This window comes from Mobula birostris, chromosome 24, assembly GCF_030028105.1.
Source record: "Mobula birostris isolate sMobBir1 chromosome 24, sMobBir1.hap1, whole genome shotgun sequence".
Taxonomy (NCBI): Eukaryota; Metazoa; Chordata; class Chondrichthyes; order Myliobatiformes; family Myliobatidae; genus Mobula; species Mobula birostris.
In genome coordinates, this window is record NC_092393.1 from 5,767,197 (window position 1) to 5,793,478 (window position 26,282).

The 26,282-nt window shown below is 52.2% G+C and overlaps 1 protein-coding gene across 3 annotated transcripts in view; it reads left to right on the plus strand.

The window, feature by feature from the left end:
• The window catches only part of unc13d (unc-13 homolog D (C. elegans)), a 205,838-nt gene extending 179,556 nt beyond the window's left edge, over positions 1–26,282 (plus strand). For 2 of the 3 annotated variants that reach the window (XM_072242641.1, XM_072242642.1), the window contains exons 28-32: positions 11,259–11,342; positions 17,966–18,086; positions 18,175–18,301; positions 23,711–23,916; positions 25,458–26,282. In XM_072242641.1, the coding sequence (XP_072098742.1) occupies positions 11,259–11,342; positions 17,966–18,086; positions 18,175–18,301; positions 23,711–23,916; positions 25,458–25,564 (645 nt within the window). In that variant the 3' untranslated portion in view covers positions 25,565–26,282. The remainder of the gene's footprint in view (positions 1–11,258; positions 11,343–17,965; positions 18,087–18,174; positions 18,302–23,710; positions 23,917–25,457) is intronic. The other variant, XM_072242643.1, reaches the window with a different exon arrangement.

The following is a 26,282-nucleotide window of genomic DNA, read 5'->3' on the forward strand; positions in this document are numbered from 1 at the left end:
CCCACCTCACCCCCACCCCATCCCACTGCCCCACCTCACCCCCACCCCATCTCACTGCCCCACCCCACCCCTCACCCCATCCCACTGCCCCACCCCACCGCTCACCCCTCACTCCATCCCACTGCCCCTACCTGACCCCTCACCCCATCCCACTGCCCCTACCTGACCCCTCACCCCATCCCACTGCCCTACCCCACCCCTCATCCCCATCCCACTGCCCCACATCACCCCCCACCCCATCCCACTGCCCACCTCACCGCTCATCCCATCTCACTGCCCCTACCCCACCCCTCATCCCCATCTCACTACCCCTACCCCACCTCTCACCTCATCCCACTGTCCCACCCCACCCCTCACCCCATCCCACTGCACCACCCCACTGCTCACCCCTCACCCCATCCCACTGCCCCTACCCCACCCCTCACCCCATCCCACTGCCCCACCCCACCCCTCACCCCATCCACTGCCCCTACCCCACCCCTCCCCCTCACCACATTCCACTTCCCCACCCCATCCCACGACCTCACCCCACCCCTCACCCCATCCCACTGCCCCCACCCCACCCCTCACCCCACCCCGCCCCTCACCCCATCCCACTGCCCCACCCCACCCCTCACCCCATCCCACTGCCCCCACCCCTCACCTCATCCCACTGCCCCCACCCCACCCCTTATCCCCATCCCACTGCCCCTACCCGAAGCCTCCCCCCATCCCACTGCCCCACCCCACCCCTCACCCCTCACCACATCCCACGGCCTCACCCCATCCCTCACCCCATCCCACTGCCCCTACCCCACTCCTCACCCTATCCTACTGCCCCACCTCACCCCTCACCCCCATCCCACTGCCCCACCTCACCCCCACCCCATCCCACTGCCCCTACCCCACCCCTCACCACATCCCACTGCCCCATCCCACCCCTCACCACTCACCCCATCCCACTGCCCCTACTCCACCCCTCACCGCTCACCCCATCCCACTGCCCTACCCCACCCTCACCCCATCCCACTGCCCCTACCCCACCGCTTACCCCATCCCACTGCCCCACCCCACCCCTCACCCCATCCCACTGCCCCTACCCCACCGCTCACCCCATCCCACTGCCCCTACCCCACCCCTCACCGCTCACCCCATCCCACTGCCCCACCTTACCCCTCACCCCATCCCACTGCCCCTACCCCACCGCTCACCTCATCCCACTGCCCCTACCGCACCGCTCACCCCATCCCACTGCCCCACCCCACCCCTCACCCCATCCCACTGCCACTACCCCACCCCTCACCCCATCCCACTGCCCCTACCCCACCCCTCACCCCATCCCACTGCCCCACCTCACCCCTCACCCCATCCCACTGCCCCATCCCACCCCTCACCCCATCCCACTGCCCCTACCCCACCCCTCACCCCATCCCACTGCCCCACCTCACCCCTCACCCCATCCCACTGCCCCATCCCACCCCTCACCCCATCCCACTGCCCCTACCCCACCCCTCACCCCATCCCACTGCCCCTACCACACTGCTCACTGCTCACCCCATCCCACTGCCCCTACCCCACCCCTCACCCCTCACGCCATCCCACTGTCCCCACCCCATCTCACTGTCCCACCCCACCCCTCACCCCATCCCACTGCCTCTACCCCAACCCCCATCCCATCCCACTGCCCCACCTCACCCCTCACCCCCATCCCACAGCCCATCCCACTGCACCTACCACACACCTCACCCCATCCCACTGCCCCTACCCCACCCCCAACCCATCCCACTGCCCCACCCCACACCCCATCCCACTGCACCTACCGCACACCTCACCCCATCCCACTGCCCCTACCACACCCCATACCACTGCCCCTAACCAACCCCTCACCCCATCCCACTGTCCCTACCCCACCCCTCACTCCTCACCCCATCCCACTGCCCCATCCCACCCCTCACTCCTCACCCCATCCCACCCCTCACCACTCACCCCATCCCACTGCCCCTACCCCACCCCTCACCCCATCCCACTGCCCCTACCTCACCCCTCACCCCATCCCACTGCCCCTACCCCACCCCTCACCCCATCCCACTGCCCCACCTCACCCCTCACCCCATCCCACTGCCCCTACCCCACCCCTCACCCCTCACGCCATCCCACTGCCCCTACCCCACCCCTCACCCCATCCCACTGCCCCACCTCACCCCCACTCCATCCCACTGCCCCACCCCACCCCTCACCCCATCACACTGCCCCACCCCACCGCTCACCCCTCACTCCATCCCACTGCCCCTACCCCACCACTCACCCCTCACCCCTCACCCCCCATCCCACTGCCCCACCCCACCCCTCACCCCATCCCACTGCCCCACCCCACCCCTCACCCCATCCCACTGCCACTACCCCACCCCTCACCCCATCCCACTGCCCCTACCCCACCCCTCACCCCATCCCACTGCCCCACCTCACCCCTCACCCCATCCCACTGCCCCATCCCACCCCTCACCCCATCCCACTGCCCCTACCCCACCCCTCACCCCATCCCACTGCCCCACCTCACCCCTCACCCCATCCCACTGCCCCATCCCACCCCTCACCCCATCCCACTGCCCCTACCCCACCCCTCACCCCATCCCACTGCCCCTACCACACTGCTCACTGCTCACCCCATCCCACTGCCCCTACCCCACCCCTCACCCCTCACGCCATCCCACTGTCCCCACCCCATCTCACTGTCCCACCCCACCCCTCACCCCATCCCACTGCCTCTACCCCAACCCCCATCCCATCCCACTGCCCCACCTCACCCCTCACCCCCATCCCACAGCCCATCCCACTGCACCTACCACACACCTCACCCCATCCCACTGCCCCTACCCCACCCCCAACCCATCCCACTGCCCCACCCCACACCCCATCCCACTGCACCTACCGCACACCTCACCCCATCCCACTGCCCCTACCACACCCCATACCACTGCCCCTAACCAACCCCTCACCCCATCCCACTGTCCCTACCCCACCCCTCACTCCTCACCCCATCCCACTGCCCCATCCCACCCCTCACTCCTCACCCCATCCCACTGCCCCATCCCACCCCTCACCACTCACCCCATCCCACTGCCCCTACCCCACCCCTCACCCCATCCCACTGCCCCTACCCCACCCCTCACCCCATCCCACTGCCCCTACCCCACCCCTCACCCCATCCCACTGCCCCACCTCACCCCTCACCCCATCCCACTGCCCCTACCCCACCCCTCACCCCTCACGCCATCCCACTGCCCCTACCCCACCCCTCACCCCATCCCACTGCCCCACCTCACCCCCACTCCATCCCACTGCCCCACCCCACCCCTCACCCCATCACACTGCCCCACCCCACCGCTCACCCCTCACTCCATCCCACTGCCCCTACCCCACCACTCACCCCTCACCCCTCACCCCCCATCCCACTGCCCCACCCCACCCCTCACCCCATCCCACTGCCCCACCCCACCCCTCACCCCATCCCACTGCCCCCAGCCCTCACCTCATCCCACTGCCCCCACCCCACCTCTTATCCCCATCCCACTGCCCCTACCCGACCCCTCACCCCGTCCCACTGCCCCTACCCGACCCCTCACCCCATCCCACTGCCCCACCCCACCCCTCACCCCATCCCACTGCCCCACCCCACCCCTCACCCCATCCCACTGCCCCCAGCCCTCACCTCATCCCACTGCCCCCACCCCACCTCTTATCCCCATCCCACTGCCCCTACCCGACCCCTCACCCCGTCCCACTGCCCCTACCCGACCCCTCACCCCATCCCACTGCCCCACCCCATCCCTCGCCCCATTCCACTGTCCCACCCCACCCCCACCCCATCCCACTGCCCCACCTCACCCCTCATCCCCATCCCACTGCCCCTACCCCACCTCTCACCTCATCCCACTGTCTCACCCCACCCCTCACACCATCCCACTGCCCCTACCCCAATCCTCACCCCTCACCCCATCCCACTGCACCACCCCACGACTCACCCCTCACCCCATCCCACTGCCCCTACCCCACCCTCACCCCATCCCACTGCCCCTACCCCACCCTCACCCCATCCCACTGCCCCACCCCACCCCTCACCCCATCCCACTGCCCCACCTCACCCCTCACCCCTCACCCCATCCCACTGCCCCTACCCCAATCCTCACCCCTCACCCCATCCCACTGCCCCACCCCACTGCTCACCCCTCACCCCATCCCACTGCCCCTACCCCACCACTCACCCCTCACCCCATCCCACTGCCTCACCCCACCCCTCACCCCATCCCACTGCCCCTACCCCACCCCTCACCCCTCGCCCCATCCCACTGCCCCACCTCACCCCATACCACTGCCCCTAACCAACCCCTCACCCCATCCCACTGCCCCTACCCGACCCCTCACCCCATCCCACTGCCCCACCCCACCCCTCGCCCCATTCCACTGTCCCACCCCACCCCCACCCCATCCCACTGCCCCACCTCACCCCTCATCCCATCTCACCGCCCCTACCCCACCCCTCATCCCCATCCCACTGCCCCTACCCCACCTCTCACCTCATCCCACTGTCTCACCCCACCCCTCACACCATCCCACTGCCCCTACCCCAATCCTCACCCCTCACCCCATCCCACTGCACCACCCCACGACTCACCCCTCACCCCATCCCACTGCCCCACCCCACCCCTCACCCCATCCCACTGCCCCTACCCCACCCTCACCCCATCCCACTGCCCCACCCCACCCCTCACCCCATCCCACTGCCCCACCTCACCCCTCACCCCTCACCCCATCCCACTGCCCCTACCCCAATCCTCACCCCTCACCCCATCCCACTGCCCCACCCCACTGCTCACACCTCACCCCATCCCACTGCCCCTACCCCACCACTCACCCCTCACCCCATCCCACTGCCTCACCCCACCCCTCACCCCATCCCACTGCCCCTACCCCACCCCTCACCCCTCACCACATCCCACTGCCCCACCTCACCCCATCCCACTGCCCCCACCCCACCCCTCACCCATCCCACTGCCCCTACCCCACCCCTCACCCCTCGCCCCATCCCACTGCCCCACCTCACCCCATACCACTGCCCCTAACCAACCCCTCACCCCATCCCACTGCCCCACCCCACCCCTCACCCCATCCCACTGCCCCTACCCCACCCTCACCCCATCCCACTGCCCCACCCCACCCCTCACCCCATCCCACTGCCCCTACCCCACCACTCACCCCTCACCCCTCACCCCATCCCACTGCCACTACCGCACCCCTCACCCCATCCCACTGCCCCACCTCACCCCATACCACTGCCCCTAACCAACCCCTCACCCCATCCCACTGCCCCACCCCACCCCTCACCCCATCCCACTGCCCCTACCCCAATCCTCACCCCTCACCCCATCCCACTGCCCCACCCCACCGCTCACCCCTCACTCCATCCCACTGCCCCTACCCCACCACTCACCCCTCACCCCTCACCCCATCCCACTGCCACTACCCCACCACTCACCCCTCACCCCTCACCCCATCCCACTGCCACTACCGCACCCCTCACCCCATCCCACTGCCCCACCTCACCCCATACCACTGCCCCTAACCAACCCCTCACCCCATCCCACTGCCCCACCCCACCCCTCACCCCATCCCACTGCCCCTACCCCAATCCTCACCCCTCACCCCATCCCACTGCCCCACCCCACCGCTCACCCCTCACTCCATCCCACTGCCCCTACCCCACCACTCACCCCTCACCCCTCACCCCATCCCACTGCCACTACCGCACCCCTCACCCCATCCCACTGCCCCACCCCACCCCTCACCCCATCCCACTGCCCCACCCCACCCCTCACCCCATCCCACTGCCCCCAGCCCTCACCTCATCCCACTGCCCCCACCCCACCCCTTATCCCCATCCCGCTGCCCCTACCCGACCCCTCTCCCATCCCACTGCCCCACCCCACCCCTCACCCCTCACGCCATCCCACTGTCCCACCCGACCCCTCACCCCATCCCACTGCCCCTACCCCAATCCTCATCCCTCACCCCATCCCACTGCCCTACCCCACCCCTCACCCCATCCCACTGCCCCCACCCCAACCCCCACCCCATCCCACTGCCCCACCTCACCCCTCACCCCCATCCCACTGCCCCTACCCCACTCCTCACCCCATCCCACTGCCCCACCCCTCACCCCATCCCACTACACCTACCCCACCCCCAACCCATCCCACTGCCTCCACCCCACCCCTCACGCCATCCCACTGCTCACCTCTCACCCCATCCCACTGCCTCCACCCCACCCCTCACCCCATCCCACTGCCCCTGCCCCACCTCTCACCCCAACCCACTGCCTCCACCCCACTCCTCACCCCATCCCACTGCCCCTACTCCACCGCTCACCCCTCACCCCATCGCACTGCCCCTACCCCACCGCTCACCCCTCACCCCATCCCACTGCCCCTACCCCACCACTCACCCCTCACCCCATCCCACTGCCCCTACCGCACCCCTCACCCCATCCCACTGCCCGTACCCCACCGCTCACCCCTCACCCCCATCCCACTGCCACACCCCACTGCTCACCCCTCACCCCATCCCACTGCCCCACCCCACCCCTCACCCCATCCCACTGCCCCCACCCCTCACCTCATCCCACTGTCCCCACCCCACCCCTTATCCCCATTCCACTGCCCCTACCCGACCCCTCCCCCATCCCACTGCCCCTACCCGACCCCTCCCCCATCCCACTGCCCCACCCCACCCCTCACCCCATCCCACTGCCCCACCCCACCCCTCACCCCATCCCACTGCCCCTACCCCACCCCTCACCCCATCCCACTGCCCCACCCCACCCCTCACCCCATCCCACTGCCCCACCTCACCCCTCACCCCATCTCACCGCCCCTACCCCACCGCTCACCCCATCTCACTGTCCCACCCCACCCCTCACTCCATCCCACTGCCCCTACCCCAATCCTCACCCTTCACCCCATCCCACTGCCCCACCCCACCGCTCACCCCTCACTCCATCCCACTGCCCCTACCCCACCACTCACCCCTCACCCCTCACCCCATCCCACTGCCACTACCGCACCCCTCACCCCATCCCACTGCCCCACCCCACCCCTCACCCCATCCCACTGCCCCCAGCCCTCACCTCATCCCACTGCCCCCACCCCACCCCTTATCCCCATCCCGCTGCCCCTACCCGACCCCTCCCCCCATCCCACTGCCCCACCCCACCCCTCACCCCTCACGCCATCCCACTGTCCCACCCGACCCCTCACCCCATCCCACTGCCCCTACCCCAATCCTCATCCCTCACCCCATCCCACTGCCCTATCCCACCCCTCACCCCATCCCACTGCCCCCACCCCAACCCCCACCCCATCCCACTGCCCCACCTCACCCCTCACCCCCATCCCACTGCCCCTACCCCACTCCTCACCCCATCCCACTGCCCCACCCCACACCCCATCCCACTGCACCTACCCCACCCCCAACCCATCCCACTGCCTCCACCCCACCCCTCACGCCATCCCACTGCTCACCTCTCACCCCATCCCACTGCCTCCACCCCACCCCTCACCCCATCCCACTGCCCCTGCCCCACCTCTCACCCCAACCCACTGCCTCCACCCCACTCCTCACCCCATCCCACTGCCCCTACTCCACCGCTCACCCCTCACCCCATCCCACTGCCCCTACCCCACCACTCACCCCTCACCCCATCCCACTGCCCCTACCGCACCCCTCACCCCATCCCACTGCCCGTACCCCACCGCTCACCCCTCACCCCCATCCCACTGCCCCACCCCACTGCTCACCCCTCACCCCCATCCCACTGCCCCACCCCACCCCTCACCCCATCCCACTGCCCCCACCCCTCACCTCATCCCACTGTCCCCACCCCACCCCTTATCCCCATTCCACTGCCCCTACCCGACCCCTCCCCATCCCACTGCCCCACCCCACCCCTCACCCCATCCCACTGCCCCACCCCACCCCTCACCCCATCCCACTGCCCCTACCCCACCCCTCACCCCATCCCACTGCCCCACCCCACCCCTCACCCCATCCCACTGCCCCACCTCACCCCTCACCCCATCTCACCGCCCCTACCCCACCGCTCACCCCATCTCACTGCCCCTACCCCACCTCTCACCTCATCCCACTGTCCCACCCCACCCCTCACTCCATCTCACTGCCCCACCCCAATCCTCACCCCTCACCCCATCCCACTGCCCCACCCCACCGCTCACCCCTCACTCCATCCCACTGCCCCTACCCCACCACTCACCCCTCACCCCTCACCCCATCCCACTGCCACTACCGCACCCCTCACCCCATCCCACTGCCCCACCCCACCCCTCACCCCATCCCACTGCCCCCAGCCCTCACCTCATCCCACTGCCCCCACCCCAACCCCCACCCCATCCCACTGCCCCACCTCACCCCTCACCCCCATCCCACTGCCCCTACCCCACTCCTCACCCCATCCCACTGCCCCACCCCACACCCCAACCCACTGCACCTACCCCACCCCCAACCCATCCCACTGCCCCACCCCACACCCCATCCCACTGCCCCTACCCCACCGCTCACCCCTCACCCCATCCCACTGCCTCCACCCCACCCCTCACGCCATCCCACTGCTCACCTCTCACCCCATCCCACTGCCTCCACCCCACCCCTCACCCCATCCCACTGCCCCTGCCCCACCTCTCACCCCAACCCACTGCCTCCACCCCACTCCTCACCCCATCCCACTGCCCCTACTCCACCGCTCACCCCTCACCCCATCCCACTGCCCCTACCCCACCACTCACCCCTCACCCCATCCCACTGCCCCTACCCCACCCCTCACCCCATCCCACTGCCCGTACCCCACCGCTCACCCCTCACCCTCATCCTACCGCCCCTACCCCACCCCTCACCCCATCCCACTGCCCCTACCCCACCTCTCACCCCATCTCACTGCCCCTACCCCACCCCTCACCCCCATCCCACTGCCCCTACCCCACCTCTCACCCCATCCCACTGCCCCTACCCCACCGCTCACCCCCATCCCACTGACCCTACCCCACCCCCCATCTCATTGCACCTACCTCCATCCCACTACCCCACCCCACCCCTCACCCCATCTCATTGTCCCTACCCCATCCCTCACTCCCATCCCACTACCCCACCCCACCCCTCACCCCCATCCTACTGCCCCTACTCCACCCCTGACCCCCCCACCTCATTGTCCCTACCCCCATCCCACCCCTCGCTCCCCCCATCCCACCAGCCCAGAGACTTGCACCTTTGGCGAGAGCAAGTTCCTACACAGCTTTGTTTTAAATCAGGGCCTCCTTAATCCTGCATACAAGAGCAGAACACAAGGTGCTGTTCCTCTAATCTATGTCTGGCCAAAATTTGGCGGTAGATGAGGCCATGTTGGTGTGGAATGGGAAGTGGAATTAAATTGACTGGCCACTGGTTGTTATGGCGGGATGCTTGATAAATCGTCCCCCAATCTATATCGGTTCTCAGAGATTTTTGAGGAGACCATATCAGATGCAATAAATGAGACTGATAGATTCAAACATGAAGGACTGCCTTACCTGGAGGACTGTTTGTGGCCCTGAGTGGTGGTGAGGGAAGATGTGTAACATTTAGAATGGTTGCTGGGAAAAGTGTCTGGAGGGGGAATTGGAGGATTATTTATTATATCCTCTTGTTTGAGACACTCGCGTTACTCAATCTCACCTGTTTTACATGTCCCCTTAGGATCTCCTGTTTCAATAATATCATCTCTTGTTCTTCTGAGTTCCGAAAGATACAGGTCTAATTTTATCAGCCTTCTGAAAATCAAATCCACTGTTTCCATAGGCTTCCCTTTATTATCTCCACTTGTTCCACCCTCAAAGGCCTCCAGGAATTTGTCAAAGGTGATTTTCCTTTCATAAAACCACATTAACTTGATTTGATTACATTTAATTGACTAGCTGCTTGTTCCCTGATAATAAACTCACAGCAGTCCTACAGTTACACATTTCTGTCTCTGAACAAGGGTGTCACCCTCATGGTTTTCCAATCTGCCTGCCCTCTCCTGGAAGTCACGAGTTTGGCAATTTTTCAAACAGTGGTTCCACTATCTCTGTTAGCTTCATTCGTTAAAACCATCACATTAAGCTACTCAATTCCAGTGGCTTGGCTAACTTAAGTTTTAATATTTGACATGTGGTTTGTTACATGTTCTATTTGAAGATAACCCATCAGAAATCTTTGAGATGTTTGCAGTGTCCTCCACCATGAAGACTGGAGCCAAGTAATTCAGTGTTTCCTGGTTTCCAGAGATCTCCATGCCACTGGGCTCTCTCATTTCTTTTCTATTTATTATACTTCCTATCACCTGACCCCCCCCCCCCCCCCCCCATTTAGGTTAAAGGCATGTTTGGATTTAACAGTAAGACCATAAGGAATAGAAGCAGAACTAGGCCATTCAACTCCTCAAGACTGTCCTCTATTCCATCGTGGCTGATTTATTATCCCTCTCAACCCCATTCTCCTGCCTTCTCCCCATAATCTGTCCAATCCTTCGGCAGCCTCTCTGCTTTCTCAGCACTATCTGCCCTCCACCTATCTTTGAATTGTCCACAAACTTGGCCATAAAGCCTTCCAGTCCCAACACAACTACCACTAGTCACTTGCAGCCAACTAGAAAAGCCTCTCTTTATTCCCACTCTTTGCCTCCTGCCATCAGCCAATTTTCTATCCATCCTAGTATTGTTCCTGTAAAACCATGGCCTGTTATCTTGTTTAGCAGCCTCCTGTGCGGCACCTAGTTATTCTAGGGTGCTAGTTATACAATTCACGGTTTAAATGAAGTCCATCCCAATAGAAGAGCTCCCTGCTCCCCCAGTTGTGTTGCCAAAGCCCACGAGTCAGAACCCATTTCTCCCACACGATTCTGGGAGCTACACATCGACTTTTCCTATTATATTTACTCTGTGCCAGTTTGCATGCAAATCAGCTAAAAGTCAGAATTATCCAAACCTGGGCAATACTCTGAACTGCTCATAGTCCCTCAAGAAAATTTGTAATCCTGTACTGTAATTCTTGAGGTAGGAAATCCGTCCCTTAAGTCTTTACTGAGTCCTAACTCTACATGTTTAACTTGTGATCCCTGGTGTTTATCTGCCTGCTTACTTACTACTTTTGCAGATCTTTGCTTACTGCCATGTCTTAGTGTAACCTTGCTTTTATTTCAGGCTCTTGATGCTCATTTGACTCTGAACGCTGCAAGCACTCACCAATTAATCCAGAAGTATTGTGCAAAGAAGATTCAGGAGCAGGTCAGGAGTGTTGTATGTCTTCTAATCTGTGTGAAAGTATGTTGAGTATAGTAGGTCTATCATAATTCCAGGTGAAGAGAAAGAGTTTGAAATATGCCAACAAATTAGTTATCAGAGCTATTGTTTACAAGTAAGGAACACATAAGCATCTTGTATAAGTTCCGTCTGGGAAAAATCTTTACACATTTATTTCTGCAATTAAAGATACTTAATTACCGGTGAACATAATTTCTGTGTATTCAGTAACTGATGTTTTGAGATGAGAGCGAAGAAAATTGAGTTACTGGGAATCAGAGTTTGACAAACGGGGGCTCTCATGAAGGTTGTAAGAGGATTCAGGGATTGAAGTGAAGGGATTCAGAACTAGGAATTGCAGCAATGGGATCCAAGGGCAGACAAGCTGACTACCAATGGGAAGGTGGATTGGGAGGTCTGTATCAGAGATCCACTGAAAGGAATGGAGAATGTCAGGGAGTGTTCTTGGGTCAGAAGAGTCTATAAAGATAAGACGTGCCAGTTCACTGAGGGATTTAATAGCAAGTACTCAGAACTAATGCAGCCTATTTCAGCAGACCTTTTCTTGCCATATCATTCACTCCTTCCTCATCTTATCCACTGCTCTCCTCCTCTCATATCCTTCAATCCCTCACCTCAACATCTGTTTCTTCACAAATACATCCAATTGTCTCTTGATCCACAGTTTCCATTTAACTGTTACAGTTCCTTCCGTTTTGGTCATATTATATTAACTGTGAGGACTGTCCGGTATGGGTCTCTTTAGAAGCTAACTCTGTTAATAAGTTTTCTATTATTTCTCTTCTTGGATCCTCACTTCCTTTATCTTTAAGTAAACTAACTGACAATTTGGTAGTTAGACACACTTTGAGGATCTGGGTACAATTTAGAAAATATTTTGGTTTATTGAGATTTTCTCTTTCTAGTCCCACATTTTCTAAGTATTTTTTTAAACCTTCTATGACTGATCTAGTTTTTAAAGAATGGGATAGATTGGGTATTAAATGCGTCCAGGATTTGTTTGTTGGAGGAAGTCTCGTTTTGTTTGAGCAATTGTCAGCCAAGTATAGCTTATCAAAAACCCACTTTTTTCAATATCTACAAATTAGAGACTTTCTGCAATCTCAATCATATACATTTTCTAAAAGTCCTGATAAGAACTTATTAGATGTAATTTTTAATTTGAAACCATTTCATAATGGTTCAATAGCTAATATTTACGGTATGTTGCTGGGAATGAGAAATGCTCCTTCTAGACAAAATTAAAAATCTTTGGGAACAAGATTTACAGACTTCAATTTCTAAGGAAACTTGGAAAGAAATTTTAAAATTGGTTAATTCATTTTAAAATTCATCGTTATGTGCTCACCACTCCCTCTTACAATTTAATTACAATTTAAAGTGGTCCATAGGGCCCACGTAACCAAAGATAAGCTACCTCATTTTTATTTGGATATATATCCCTTTTGTGAGGTAATAATGGAGAAGCTCCATTGTTATTTGTCATCTATATCAATGATCTGGATGATAATGTGGTAAATTGGATCAGCAAGTTTGCTGATGATACAAAGCTTGGAGGTGTAGTAGACAGTGAGGAAGGTTTTCAGAACCTGCAGAGGGACTTGGACCAGCTGGAAAAATGGGCTGAAAAATGGCAGATGGAGTTTAATACAGACAAGTGTGAGGTATTGCACGTTGGAAGGACAAACCAACGTAGAACATACAGGGTTAATGGTAAGGCACTGAGGAGTGCAGTGGAACAGAGGGATCTGGGAATACAGATACAAAATTCCCTAAAAATGTCGTCACAGGTGGATAGGGTCGTAAAGAGAGCTTTTGATACATTGGCCTTTATTAATCAAAGTATTGAGTAGAAGAGCTGGAATGTTATGATGAGGTTGTATAAGGCATTGGTGAGGCCGAATCTGGAGTATTGTGTTCAGTTTTGGTCACCAAATTACAGGAAGGATATAAATAAGGTTGAAAGAGTGCAGAGAAGGTTTACAAGGATGTTGCTGGGACTTGAGAAACTCAGTTACAGAGAAAGGTTGAATAGGTTAGGACTTTATTCCCTGGAGCGTAGAAGAATGAGGGGAGATTTGATAGAGGTATATAAAATTATGATGGGTATAGATAGAGTGAATGCAAGCAGGCTTTTTCCACTGAGGCAAGGGGAGAAAAAAACCAGAGGACATGGGTTAAGGGTGAGGGGGGGGAAAGTTTAAAGGGAACATTAGGGGGGGCTTCTTCACACAGAGAGTGGTGGGAGTATGGAATGAGCTGCCAGATGACGTAGTAAATGCGGGTTCTTTTTTACCATTTAAGAATAAATTGGACAGATACATGGATGGGAGGTGTATGGAGGGATATGGTCCGTGTGCAGGTCAGTGGGACTAGGCAGAAAATGGTTCAGCACAGCCAAGAAGGGCCGAAAGGCCTGTTTCTGTGCTGTAGTTTTTCTATGGTTTCTATGGTTTCCTAAGCTTCACTAATTCATATGTTTTAGACATGTCTTAGGCTACGTCCACACTACGCCAGATAATTTTGAAAACGAAGCTTTTTCTCTTCGTTTTGACCCTCCGTCCACACTGAAACAGCGTTTTCATCCTCCGAAAATGGAGATTTTCGAAAACACTCTCCAGAGTGTGTAAATTTGAAAACGATTGTTTCGTCTTGTAGTGAGGATGGGGTAAACGGAGAGATTTTAAAATGTTGTCATGACAACACCACAACAACAATGCTTTTTCTGCTTCTGCTTGGGACTGCGCAAGCACTGCCGGACGGCTGTTCTTGGTCCTTGGTTCTTGATCCTCCAAAATATTCCGCATGGAGTTCAAACTAGAGGTGGCTTTCAAGCTGGTCCCCTCGGTTTCTCTGTTCTTCTGCCCGTACCCTCTGGTCTCCCAGTCTGCGGTGGTCGTACCCTCGATCTCCTGTACCCTGTGGTCTCCAAGCCGGCACTGTCGCTGACTGACCACCGCTGTTATAACGCGCAGTCGGTGTGAACGGTGTGAGAGTTAAATTGTAAAGTGAGCTTTTTGGACTAGATCCCCTAAAGTGATTTGATTGAGTCTATCTTTAAAAATACTAATGTCAGAAATACTGCGCCGGTCTGGCGGCAGAAGATTCCACTCTCCTGGTTCTTGGTTCTTGATCCTCCAAAATATTCTGCATGGAATTTAAACTGGAGGTGGCAGAGGGTGGGCTTAAGAGGGAGATTTTTGAGGAAGAAAAGCTGCCTTAAATTTAATTGGGTTTGGTTGTGTGACTGTGTTAGGATTAAGATTATTCTATGCTTTTATTGTGTGGGGGGAAAATGAATTGCTGTACACATCTGACTTGGTAGTTAGTATTTCAAATTGAGTTGAGTGCCCTCTTCTGCTCCTAATAGGGTTTGATGTGGGATTGGTAGTCTATGTTGAGTTGACCATTTAACATTTTGTAATTGTTGATCTTGGGTAGAGGACGGCTTCATGCGTGTGTTGTTTATTGTCTACGTTAATAGCTTGTTTGGAATTAAACATCTCCACTGCTTTGCTGACTTTGTAGTCGTTTGTAACTCGCAGAAACGGCTCGACTTCATTGTCTGTCTAAACGAAGAAGTCCGGTCTGATTTTCCCAGTTTTCTTTGTATTCCTCGAAGACATTGTTGAAAACTTTCTTTCGCTGTTGTGTAGGTACTCTAGTATATGGGGTGTCAGGGAGGGGTAGCACCTCTGGGGGGGGGGGAACATGTCGCGTCCTTTTCAGGGCGGTTAGTCCACCTTTGGTCCCCACCTGGCACTCAGCTCTCACCTGTTGCTCCCCGTAACTGTTTACATGCGACAGTGGCCCACCCTGGGCAACGGCTTCGACAAGCCGGCTAAACCAGGTGAGGGTAGCCGACGGGTCTCAAACCCTCGGTGAGATAGGGAGTTGTCTATCCCAGCATGTGAAGACAGACTCCGGCGGATTGAGCGGACGAGACCAATGGAAGGTCCAACGGTCAAGAAGGCGGTCTCTGCAAGCGTCGTGGAACGTGTCGAGCAGGACAAGACACAGAAGACGTCCTGGTCACCCACTGCGCCTAGTCCCATCTCCAGCCGTCTAGACTCTGTCTTGCCACTGGACCCAGATGGGAATTGGGAAGAGAGAGTGAGGCTGACGCTGCGCAACTCTCCCTCACTTAAATCCAAATCACGCGCTAGTCTCGACACCATCATAATGGTGTCGAGGTCCTCTTCGACGTCAACGATGGACGAACAACAACAACAGGTACTCTAGTTTTGACCAATGGAAATAGCACAATGCCGCTGCAGAAACGTAAATATTATACCGTTTCCTCTTCGCTTGTTTTCTGCGCATGCACAGTAGGAGTAGATTCGCCCAAATATCTGTTTTAGTGTGGACAGAGATATTTTGAAAAACGCCTAGTGTGGATGCCTGTCATTTTTACTCGAAACCGACGTTTTCAAAATTATCCGGTCTAGTGTGGACGTAGCCTGAGTCTTGGGAAATACTGGAAGGGAATATTTCAAACTTTCTCTGTACTTTTCGAGGTAAATTTTAACCCTTTGACTGCTTTGCTCGGTATTGTTGGAGAAAAAGATATTATTCTGGAGACACCTCATTTGCACATTTTGGCTTTTATTTCTCCTATAGCTAGGAGGGCGCTCTTGCTGTAAGGATGTCGTTCCGCCTACTCATGCTCAATGGTTACGTGATGTTATGTCATATTTAAATTTAGAAAAGATCCGTTGTTCAGTTTCTGAATCCTGCCAAGACTTTCACACATTGTGGGGACCATTTTAGAACTATTTTCAAAATCTTTGATTTGTTGTTAAACTACAGATGTTGGCTAATAACATATTTCACTCTATGATAGGGATTTTTTTCCTTCTTTCTTTACCAAGCAGCTTTGATCTTGGTCGTGGGTTTACATTTTTTTCTGTATATTAATAAAATTATCATATTTCAATATTATGATTTAATTTAATTTACATGAACATAGAGTAATGAGGTTGCAAGTGTGATTCAAATATGTATTGGTATTATTTTATCTTTTTTTAACATATACTTCTTGTACTCTGTGTTCTTTTATATAAAAATTAATAATAAAAATATTGAAAAGAACTGCTACAGGGCCGACTGGTGGCACAATGTCATCAGCGCCGGACCCGGGAGCAGAGGTTCCGGGGTTCGAATCCAGTCGGAGCCGCTCCTGAGTACGCTTTCCAGCCATGCTGGGTTGAGTGTCGAGATCGCAACTCGACCTCGTAAAATAAAGGGAAAAATACTGCGAAAATGTCTGTGTGAGGAGTGGCACGCCACACAGTCTCCCTGTCTTGCTCCGCGAGAGAAGAAAGACATCATCACGGTTGCACACACATGCGCACACGCACAGACTTGCACGCACGCAGGCACACGCACAGACTCGCACGCATACACGCACACGCACAGACTCGCACGCACGCAGGCACACACAAAAAGATTAAAAAAGAAATAAATAATAATAAAAAAGGAAAGAAGTGTTACAGCTGTCCCTGACTTCGCTACCCACGCACATATTTGTGAGAGGAATGCATTTAGAAGCACTTTACCATGAAGACCTGCCAGGTCACACGGTGGCGTGAGGACCACTTTACCTTACAAATCCCGACAGTCAGCTCTCGCAGGACAATGTGAACTGACTTCCCCCACACTAGCCTGCTTTGGGTAACAAGGCTGACTTGTTATCATGCTTCACTTGTAAAAATAAACCCATTTGTAGATGTGCATGAAAGAATGGTCTCATACATTCACATTTTCTGCCTATGAAACAACATTTAGAACCAATGGATTGCCATCCGGAGGGGTTGGAATCTCATTCGAAGCAGTTGGGGGAAGGGTTCAGGAAATGGAAAGGTCAGAAAGAGGCAAAATTCAAGTGTCAGAGAAGTCTATCACACCTCTGACGGTGTGGGAATGTATCCAGTCTGTACTACGTCCGTCCGAGGAAAGAACACAATGGGGCAGTATACCGGAAACTTTTACTATGTTTCCTGATTATTGATACTCTTCTCCTGCAACTTGACAAGACCACACTGAAGAAGATTTACAACATCTAACCCTTGTTAGAACCGGCCTTGAAAAGTTCAATCAAAAGTGTAGATGAAGCTTTATTGCGCTTTATTGCACTGTATTGCCGTGGAATGTTTGGGTGAATGTAGAGAGAACTTGGTGTACTAAATTGTGTGGAAGTTAGGTGTTTAATTTCTTCTAAAGATCTTAATATTATCCAAACTCCACACTTAAGCATGTAATTAAGCTGAAGTTGCAATATTGTGCTGAGGCTGTTGCAAATGAGAGGATAAACCAGGCTGCCATCTCAGGTAAGTCAATGATATTCAAAGTGAAGTCAGCGTGCCTGACTTACAGCAGCCAGCTACTGTAGTTGTCTGATCATTTGGTCACTGCTGTTTGTGGAACCTGCAGAGCAGGAGCTGATTGGTGCAGTTAACAGCAGAACCATTCAAAACTGGAATGTGAAATATGGAACATAACTGTAAAAACTTGTTTCTTTTAACATTCCTTACCTTGAGATTTACACTACCCATTTTCTTCTAACAGTTCTTCTCTTTGATTTTAAGGCTACTGAGGAAACATCTAAGTACGGTGCCATCACTTTAAAAGCGTTTTATGACAATCAACTCCAAAAGCTCCATGTAGAAATCCTAAACGCAGTCAACCTCATTCCACTGGATTCGAATGGTAAGACGAAAGATGGGTTTCGGGTTGAGGAGATCGGTTGCTCCTTTGGACTCTTTCCACTCATTCTCTCCATGACTCTCCTGTTCAGGTGCCAGTGATCCTTTTGTGGAGTTGACTTTGCAACCTAAGCATGTCTTCCCATTGGTTGAAGCCAAAACCACAAAGTGCAAGTACAATGACCTCAATCCGCTCTTTGATGAGAGCTTTGAATTCAGGTACACTGTGAATGCTGATGCCGTTTATATTGTCGATACTTCGAAATCTGAATGTTCCCCCTTTCTCCTCCTCCTCAGGATGCAGAAACAACTTAGTTCCACTCTGTGTTAGTGGATCCTGAGGTGTCCAAAGAGGCAGACCCTTCTCGAGGCCTATGGAGAGCTTCGGAGATCATTCCACAGGGTGATGATGAAACTGACTCCATGAAGACAGTGTTCCTCCTTGGGTTTGGGCAGACTTAAGGGGCTACATTGGCCTGTTCATGATCTTAAATTATCACTTCTTTACACTGCGCTCATTAATAAACTTTTGTAATTTAATGCTGCCTCCATGAACATCATTGTCGAACTGGAATATGGGGTTCCTATCTATTTGTCTTAGTTTATAATTGTCACAGCCACAACACACATCTTTGCAGGTCTCCATTGAACATTTTATGCCAATTGTGTCACTTGGTCTGTCCCCCTCTCCACCTGACCACAGACCTTCCTTGTTGTTCTCACTTCCTGCAACTTAAAACCTGTACAAACTCGGCCAAAACATCAGCTGTTTGTTCCTCTCTCTAGGTGCTGCATGACCTGTTGAGTTCCTCCAGCATTCTGTGTGTGTTGCTCTTTGGTAGCATTTCCCAGTCCTGCCGAAAGGTGATTAACCCAAAACATTAGCTCTGCATTTCTCTGTAGAAGCTGCCTGCCCAGCTGAGTGTTTCCAGCATTTCAATCCTGTTATTTCACAGACTGATTGATCTGTGTATCTCCAGCTCCTTCCTCCACCTTTTCTTCAATAATGGAGTGACATCTATGTGAATGATTCCTGAGTCATGGGAACTTTGGAAAATCTGTGGTTAAACAATGTGCAATGTTCCCACCCATTGCTCATACAATCCTGGGATTGGCCCCTCTTGCCCTGCTGATTTGTTACCCTCCTGTCCCATTGTATTTTTCATATTTGCATGAGTCAGACCCTACCTGAATTCTGCAATAAATTTCCTTGGAATGTCACATTTCATATAAACATGGTATCGAAGAAGGACTCACTGACTGAGTCTATCCCCATTCTCAGAGCAGTCCCATCAGCTGCTTTCCCCAACCTACCTCCATGGTCATCAGTTCTCTTCACTTCCCTACCACTCACCTAGAGCTGTCAACCAGCACATCTTTTGGATGTGGGCAGAAATCTACACAGTCACAGGAAGAATGATGCAGACTGCACAATACTGTGTTGCTGGAGGTGTGAGACAGGCCCCTCTGCACCCTTTCTATTAGCAAGCTCTCCTCTATCCTCATCCTCCACTGTGACTGTGCACGTGGCCAAAGGGCATTTGACCTGAGATGTTAGTTTGTTTCTCTTACCATAGATGCTGTCTGATCTGGTAAGCATTTTCAGTGATTTCAGTTTTATTTCAATTTACAGTATCTGCATTTTTTTTTTCAAATATCATGGTTTTCCAATTCCTTATTTTCGTTTAAGATCTTGGTTATCAATTGTCAAATGCTGTACATAGCCACTGAATTCTCTCTTCTTCTCCATTTTTTGACTTTGATGTCACTTGGAATTGTAATTTCAATTTCTTTCTCTGTACCTTGTGCTCTGTTTTCTTACCTCTTGTTGTCCTTTGAATTGGTCAGTGGTCGACACTCTTTCTTGCTGTCTGATCAGCTAATACTATGAGATTCAAACTTTCAACCCTCTTCAAGTTCTCCATGCCCTTGAACCTCCACAACTTCTCCCGTCTCTGATTCTGGCATCTTGTATATCCCTAATTAACTTGATTCCCTGATTCCCCTTCTCAGCTGCTCTCCCTCTCCACACTCGAAAAATTTCAAGACCCACCCATCCGACCAAGTTTGTGGTTACCTGGTCATAGTATCTATCAGATATCAGATTTTACTCGATAATATTCCTTGGGGTGCCTTACTATGTTAGAGACGTTTTAATCGCTGCTGTATGCTCCACCCACCGCCAAAGTTTTTTTTTGTTCTCAGTCGCCATTCTACAGTGGGTTATTTAGTCTCAGATTATCATGATGAAGCATGATCACTGATGTCCATTGCCTTTCAGTCAGGAGGAGAAAGCCTGGCTGAATCTTTGTTTTCTCATCTAGTCATACAGAGGGCACTATGACAGTCTCACAGACCCGGCAAGAACCAAGCCTGACGCCTTTCAGGCCTGAAAACATAAAGTGCCAATGATGCACTATCGTACATCTTGTGTCACCACAAGAAAATCAAAATTGCCCTGGTATTTTGAGCCTGAGCACCTGTTGAAAATAGAAACATAGAACGTAGAAAACCTACAGCACAATACAGGCCCTTCAGCCCACAAAACTGTGCCGAACATGTCCTTACCTGAGAAATTACCGAGGGTTACCCATAGCCCTCTATTTTTCTGAGCTCCATGTACCTGTCCAGGAGTCTCTTAAAAGACTCTATCGTATCCACCTCCACCCCCGTCGCCGGCAACCCATTCCACGCACTCACCACTCTCTGTGTAAAAAAACTTACCCCTGATATCTCCTCTGTACCTACTTCCAAGCACCTTAAAACTGCGCCCTCTCATGTTAGCCATTTCAGCCCTGGGAAAAAGCCTCTGAGTATCCACACAATCAATGACTCTCATCATCTTATACACCTCTATCAGGTCACCTCTCATCCCCCGTCGCTCCAAGGAGAAAAGGCCGAATTCACTCAATCTATTCTCATAAGGCATGCTCCCCAATCCAGGCAACAGCCTTGTAAATCTCCTCTGCACCCTTTCTATAGTTTCCACATCCTTCCTGTAGTGAGGCGATCAGAATTGAGCACAGTACTCCAAGTGGGGTCTGACCAGGGTCCTATATAGATGTAACATTATCTCTCAGCTCTTAAACTCAATCTCACGATTGATGAAGGCCAACGCATCGGTTGCTTTCTTAACCACAGAGTCATCCTGTGCAGAGCCTTGAGTGTCCTATGGACTCGGACCCCAAGATCCCTCTGGTCCTCCACACTGCCAAGGATCTTACTTTTTATTCACAGTTATTTAGTAAATAACACTATTCTTTGCATTTCTGGTCAGATGCTAACTGCATTTCATTGGCTTTGCATCTGTACTCGGTACAATGACAAAAAAGTTGAATCTAATCTAATCTAATTAATACTATATTCTGTCATCATATTTAACCTACCAAAATAAACCACCTCACACTTATCTGGGTTGAATTCCATCTGCCACTTCTCAGCCCAGTTTTGCATCCTATCAATATCCTGCTGTAACCTCTGACAGCCACAACACCCCCAATCTTTGTGTCATCAGCAAATTTACTAACCCATCCCTCCACTTCTTCATCCAGGTCATTTATAAAAATCACAAAGAGTAGGGGTCCCAGAACAGATCCCTGAGACACTCCACTGGTCACCGACCTCCATGCAGAATATGACCCATCTACAACCACTCTTTGCCTTCCGTGGGCAAGCCAATTCTGAATGCACAAAGCAATGTCCCCTTGGATCTCATGCCTCCTTACTTTCTCAATAAGCCTTGCATGGGGTATCTTATCAAATGCCTTGCTGAAATCCATATACACTACATCTACTGCTCTTCCTTCATCAATGTGTTTAGTCACATCCTCAAAAAATTCAATCAGGCTCATAAGGCTTGACCTGCCTTTCACAAAGCTATGCTGACTATTCCTAATCATATTATGCCTGTCCAAATGTTCGTAAATCCTGCCTCTCAGGATCTTCTCCATCAACTTACCAACCACTGAAGTAAGACTCACTGGTCTGTAATTTCTTGGGCTACCTCTACTCCCTCTCTTGAATAATGTAACAACATCCACAACCCTCCAGTCCTCTGGAACCTCTCCCATCCCCATTGATGATGCAAAGATCATCACCAGAGGCTCAGCAATCTCCTCCCTCGCCTCCCACGGTAGCCTGGAGTACATCTCGTCCAGTCCCAGTGACTTATCCAACTTGCTGCTTTGGAAAAGCTCCAGCACATCCTCTTTCTTAATATCTACATGCTCAAGCTTTTCAGCCTGCTGTAAGTCATTTCTACAATCACCGAGATCCTTTTCTGTAGTGAATACTGAATCAAAGTACTCATTAAGCACCTCTGCTACCTCTTCCGGTTCTGTACACACTTTCCCACTGTCACACTTTGGTCCTATTCTCTCACGTCTTATGCTCTTGCTCTTCACATACTTGTAGAATGCCTTGGAGTTTTCCTTAATCCTGTCCGCCAAGGCCTTCTCATGGCCCCTTCTGGCTCTCCTAATTTCTTTCTTGAGTTCCCTCCTGGTAGCCTTATAATCTTCTAAATCTCTATCATTACCTAGCTTTTTGAACCTTTCATAAGCTCTTCTTTTCTTGACTAGATTTACAATAGCCTTTGTACACAATGGTTGCTGTATCCTACCATCCCTTCCCTGTCTCATTGGAACATACAAATGCAGAACTCCACGCAAATATCCCCTGAACATTTGCCACATTTCTTCTGTACATTTCCCTGAGAACATCTGTTTCCAACTTATGCTTGATAGCCTCATATTTCTCCTTAATCCAATTAAACACTTTCTTAACTTGTCTGTTCCTATCCCTCTCCAATGCTATGGTAAAGGAGATAGAATTGTGATCACTATCTCCAAAATGTACTCCCATTGAGAGATCTGACACCTGACCAGGTTCATTTCCCAATACCAGATCAAGTACAGCCTCTCCTCTTGTAGGCTTATCTACATATTGTGTGAACAAACCTTCTTGAACACACCTAACAAACTCCACCCCATCTAAAATCCTCGCTCTAAGGAAATGCCAATCAATATTTGGGAAATTAAAATCTCCCACCACAACAACCCTGTTATTATTACATGTTTCCAGAATCTGTCTCACTATCTGTTCCTCGATGTCCCTGTTACTATTGGGTGGTCTATAAAAAACCACGCAGTAGAGATATTGACCCCTTCCTGTTCCTAAATTCCACCCACAGAGACTCTGTAGACAATCCCTCCATGACTTCCTCCTTTTCTGCAGCTGTGACACTATCTCTGATCAATTTGCCACGCCCCCACCTCTTTTGCCTCCCTCCCTGTCCTTTCTGAAACATCTAAACCCTGGCACTTGAAGTAGCCATTCCTGCCTCTGCATCATCCAAGTCTCTGTAATGGCCACAACACACAGCCCCAAGTACTGAGACTGGGTGATGGGAAGCTGCAGATTGTTGGCAGGGTGGGTGAGATTGTTGTTGGTGTTGTGGCAGAGATTGTTACACACCCAGTCATGAGTTAACACATCATACCGCAGCTGAACCTCGGTATTTGCAGAATTATAGATTTGCAAAATTTGCAAGAAAGGAATATGAGTGTGCGGAATGTGTAAAACTTTCCCGGCTGTGTGGTAACTGATGTTGTGGTGCTTTCTGTGCAGCGATGTTACTCCAGAGCAATGTCGGACTGAAGGAGCCTGCCTGCTACTCACTGTCTTCGATCACGATACCTTGCTCAGTGATGACCTGGAAGGGGAAGCGTACTTTCCTCTGCAAGACATTCCAGGACTGGACAGCACGGACGAAACAATCACCATTAGCAAGGTTCCTCAGACCCGACTGGCTCTTGGCCATCCAAAGCGAAAAGGTGAGAGTCATGTCATAAGAGATTCTGCAGATGCTGGAGATCTAGATCAACACACACATAACACTTGAGGAACTCAGCAGAATCTAGGGACTAAATTAAAATACAGAACCAAGACTGTGACCTGAGCGACATGCAAACTGGCACAGAGTCAGTAAGCTATGTGTGTGGCTCAAAGACTGGTATGTCAGAAGTGGGTTTGAATTCGTGGGACATTGGCACCTATATTGAGGAAGGGGGGAGCTGTTCCGATGGGACAGGCTCCATCTGGACTGTGATGGGACCAGGATGCTGGTGAATCACATAACTAGGGCTGGTGATAGGGCTTTAAACTAAATCATAGTTTTGTGAGTTCATCAACTTGGAAAAGTGAGGAGAAAGTGAAAAATGAGGAGAAAGTAAAAAGAAAGGAGAGAGCAACAGAGATTACTGAGGTCTCCAGAACAAAAAAAAAAGACAAAATTTAGAAAGATATAGGAACTTAACTTCCGGTAACATGGAGACAAAATTGAAAAGGGTGATAAATACAGGACTGAAGGTGTTATATTTGAATGCATGCAGTATATGAAATAAGGTAGATGATCTTGTTGTGCCGATAGAAATTGGGCAGGTATGATGTAGGGGGCCTCACTGAGTCATGAATGAAAGAATGCCATAGTTGGGAGCTTAACATTCAAGAATACACATTGCATCGAAAAGTCAGGCAGGTGGGCAGATGGGGTGGTGTGGCTCTGTTGGTAAAATAAAAATGAAACTAAACCATTAGAAGTGACATAGGATCAGAAGATGTAGAATCTTTGTGGGTAGAGTTGAGAAACTGCTAGGATAAAAAGACCCTGATTGGTGTTATATACAGGCCTCTGAACCGTGGCCAGAATGTGCGGTACAAATTACAATAGGAGATGGAAAAGGCTCCTCTAAAGGGCAATGATACTATGGTCATGGGGTATTTCAAAATGCAGATGAATCAGGTTGGAGGTGGATCCCAAGGGAAGGAATTTGTAGAATACATACAAGATGGCCTTTTAGAGCAGCTCGTGAGCGTGCCCACTGGAGAAAAGGCAATGAACCAGGTGGTAATGAGAGTCTAGGAGCAGAGGGTATGGCCTCGGAATAGAATGACACCCCTTTAGAACAGAGTTGAAGAGCACTTTCTCAGGTTGTGAATCTGTGGAATTCATTGCCACAGGGCTGTGGAGGCCAAGTCATCGGGTAAACTTAAAACAAAGTTGATAGACTCTTGATTAGTAAGGCTGTCAAAGGTTACGAGGAGAATCGATGGAGAGGGATAATAAATCAGTCACAGTAGATTCAACACTGCATCTAATGTTTCCAAGGACTCAGGTTCAAGTTTAATTGTCATTCAACCACACACATGAATTCAGCCAAACGGGGTTGAGACCTGATTTAAGCGGAGGGGACTGTGCCCCGAAACATTTGAGTGTAAGGGTGAGAGGGGCAAATCCTCAGAGGGGGGAAAAATGTTACTAAATTTAACTATTTCTTACCTAAGCAAGATTCATCACTGGCTTACAATTTCTCAGCAGAAGACATTATACTGAAGTTACTTGAGGCACGGAAAGGAGACCGAGATGCTCTGGCCTTCATTAAAATGCGAAAACAACGAGAACGGAAGTCGAAGGAGATGTAAACCGACGCTGGATGGATTCTGCAAGAGAGGTTTCAGGCACCTGGTATTTCACTGACGGCCAGTGAGCACCTCAGCCACACAGCGTGCTACAAGAAAAGCTGTAAGCTGTCTATCGGTGTGTAGTGGCTGGGTGCTATCCCCCACACTGGGCGTGGGTTGTGATGAAGCTGGCTCCTGGTGCGGGACTGTCAATGTACAGGCATTGTCTGGGGTTGCCTGCCCTCAGGTTGTAGTGACTCTTCAAAATGCTCACCCTCAGCTGCCTCAGTCTTTCCGCTGAACTTCACAATCCTGCTTCTGCAGACTCAATATCTCAATCGATTTTCAACAGATCCTGCACAGGGCTTCAGTGAATCCCATGCTAGTTTTGAAAATGTTCTTTGTGTTCTGATGTTTATAGCTCCGACCTGCTGAAACTTAGTTATACAGCGATAGAGATTAAATCAGACTTTTTGTGTGAGTTAGTATTTTATTTAATATAAATAAGCTTTGTGTTGAGGTTCAATTTAATTTTGCTGCAACTACTTGCAAGATTTTTGTATATGGCCCAGGGTGGAGTACCAAGTCTGCCACTCACTTCAGAGGAGGGGGAGCTTTATCCTGCCGGTGATGTCAATGTTAATGCAAAGTGTCACAAGTGCCAATAGAATAGTTGAATTGGCTTGGAGTTGTCCCAGTGTCCTGGCCAAAACTTATCTAAAATAAACATATGAAAACA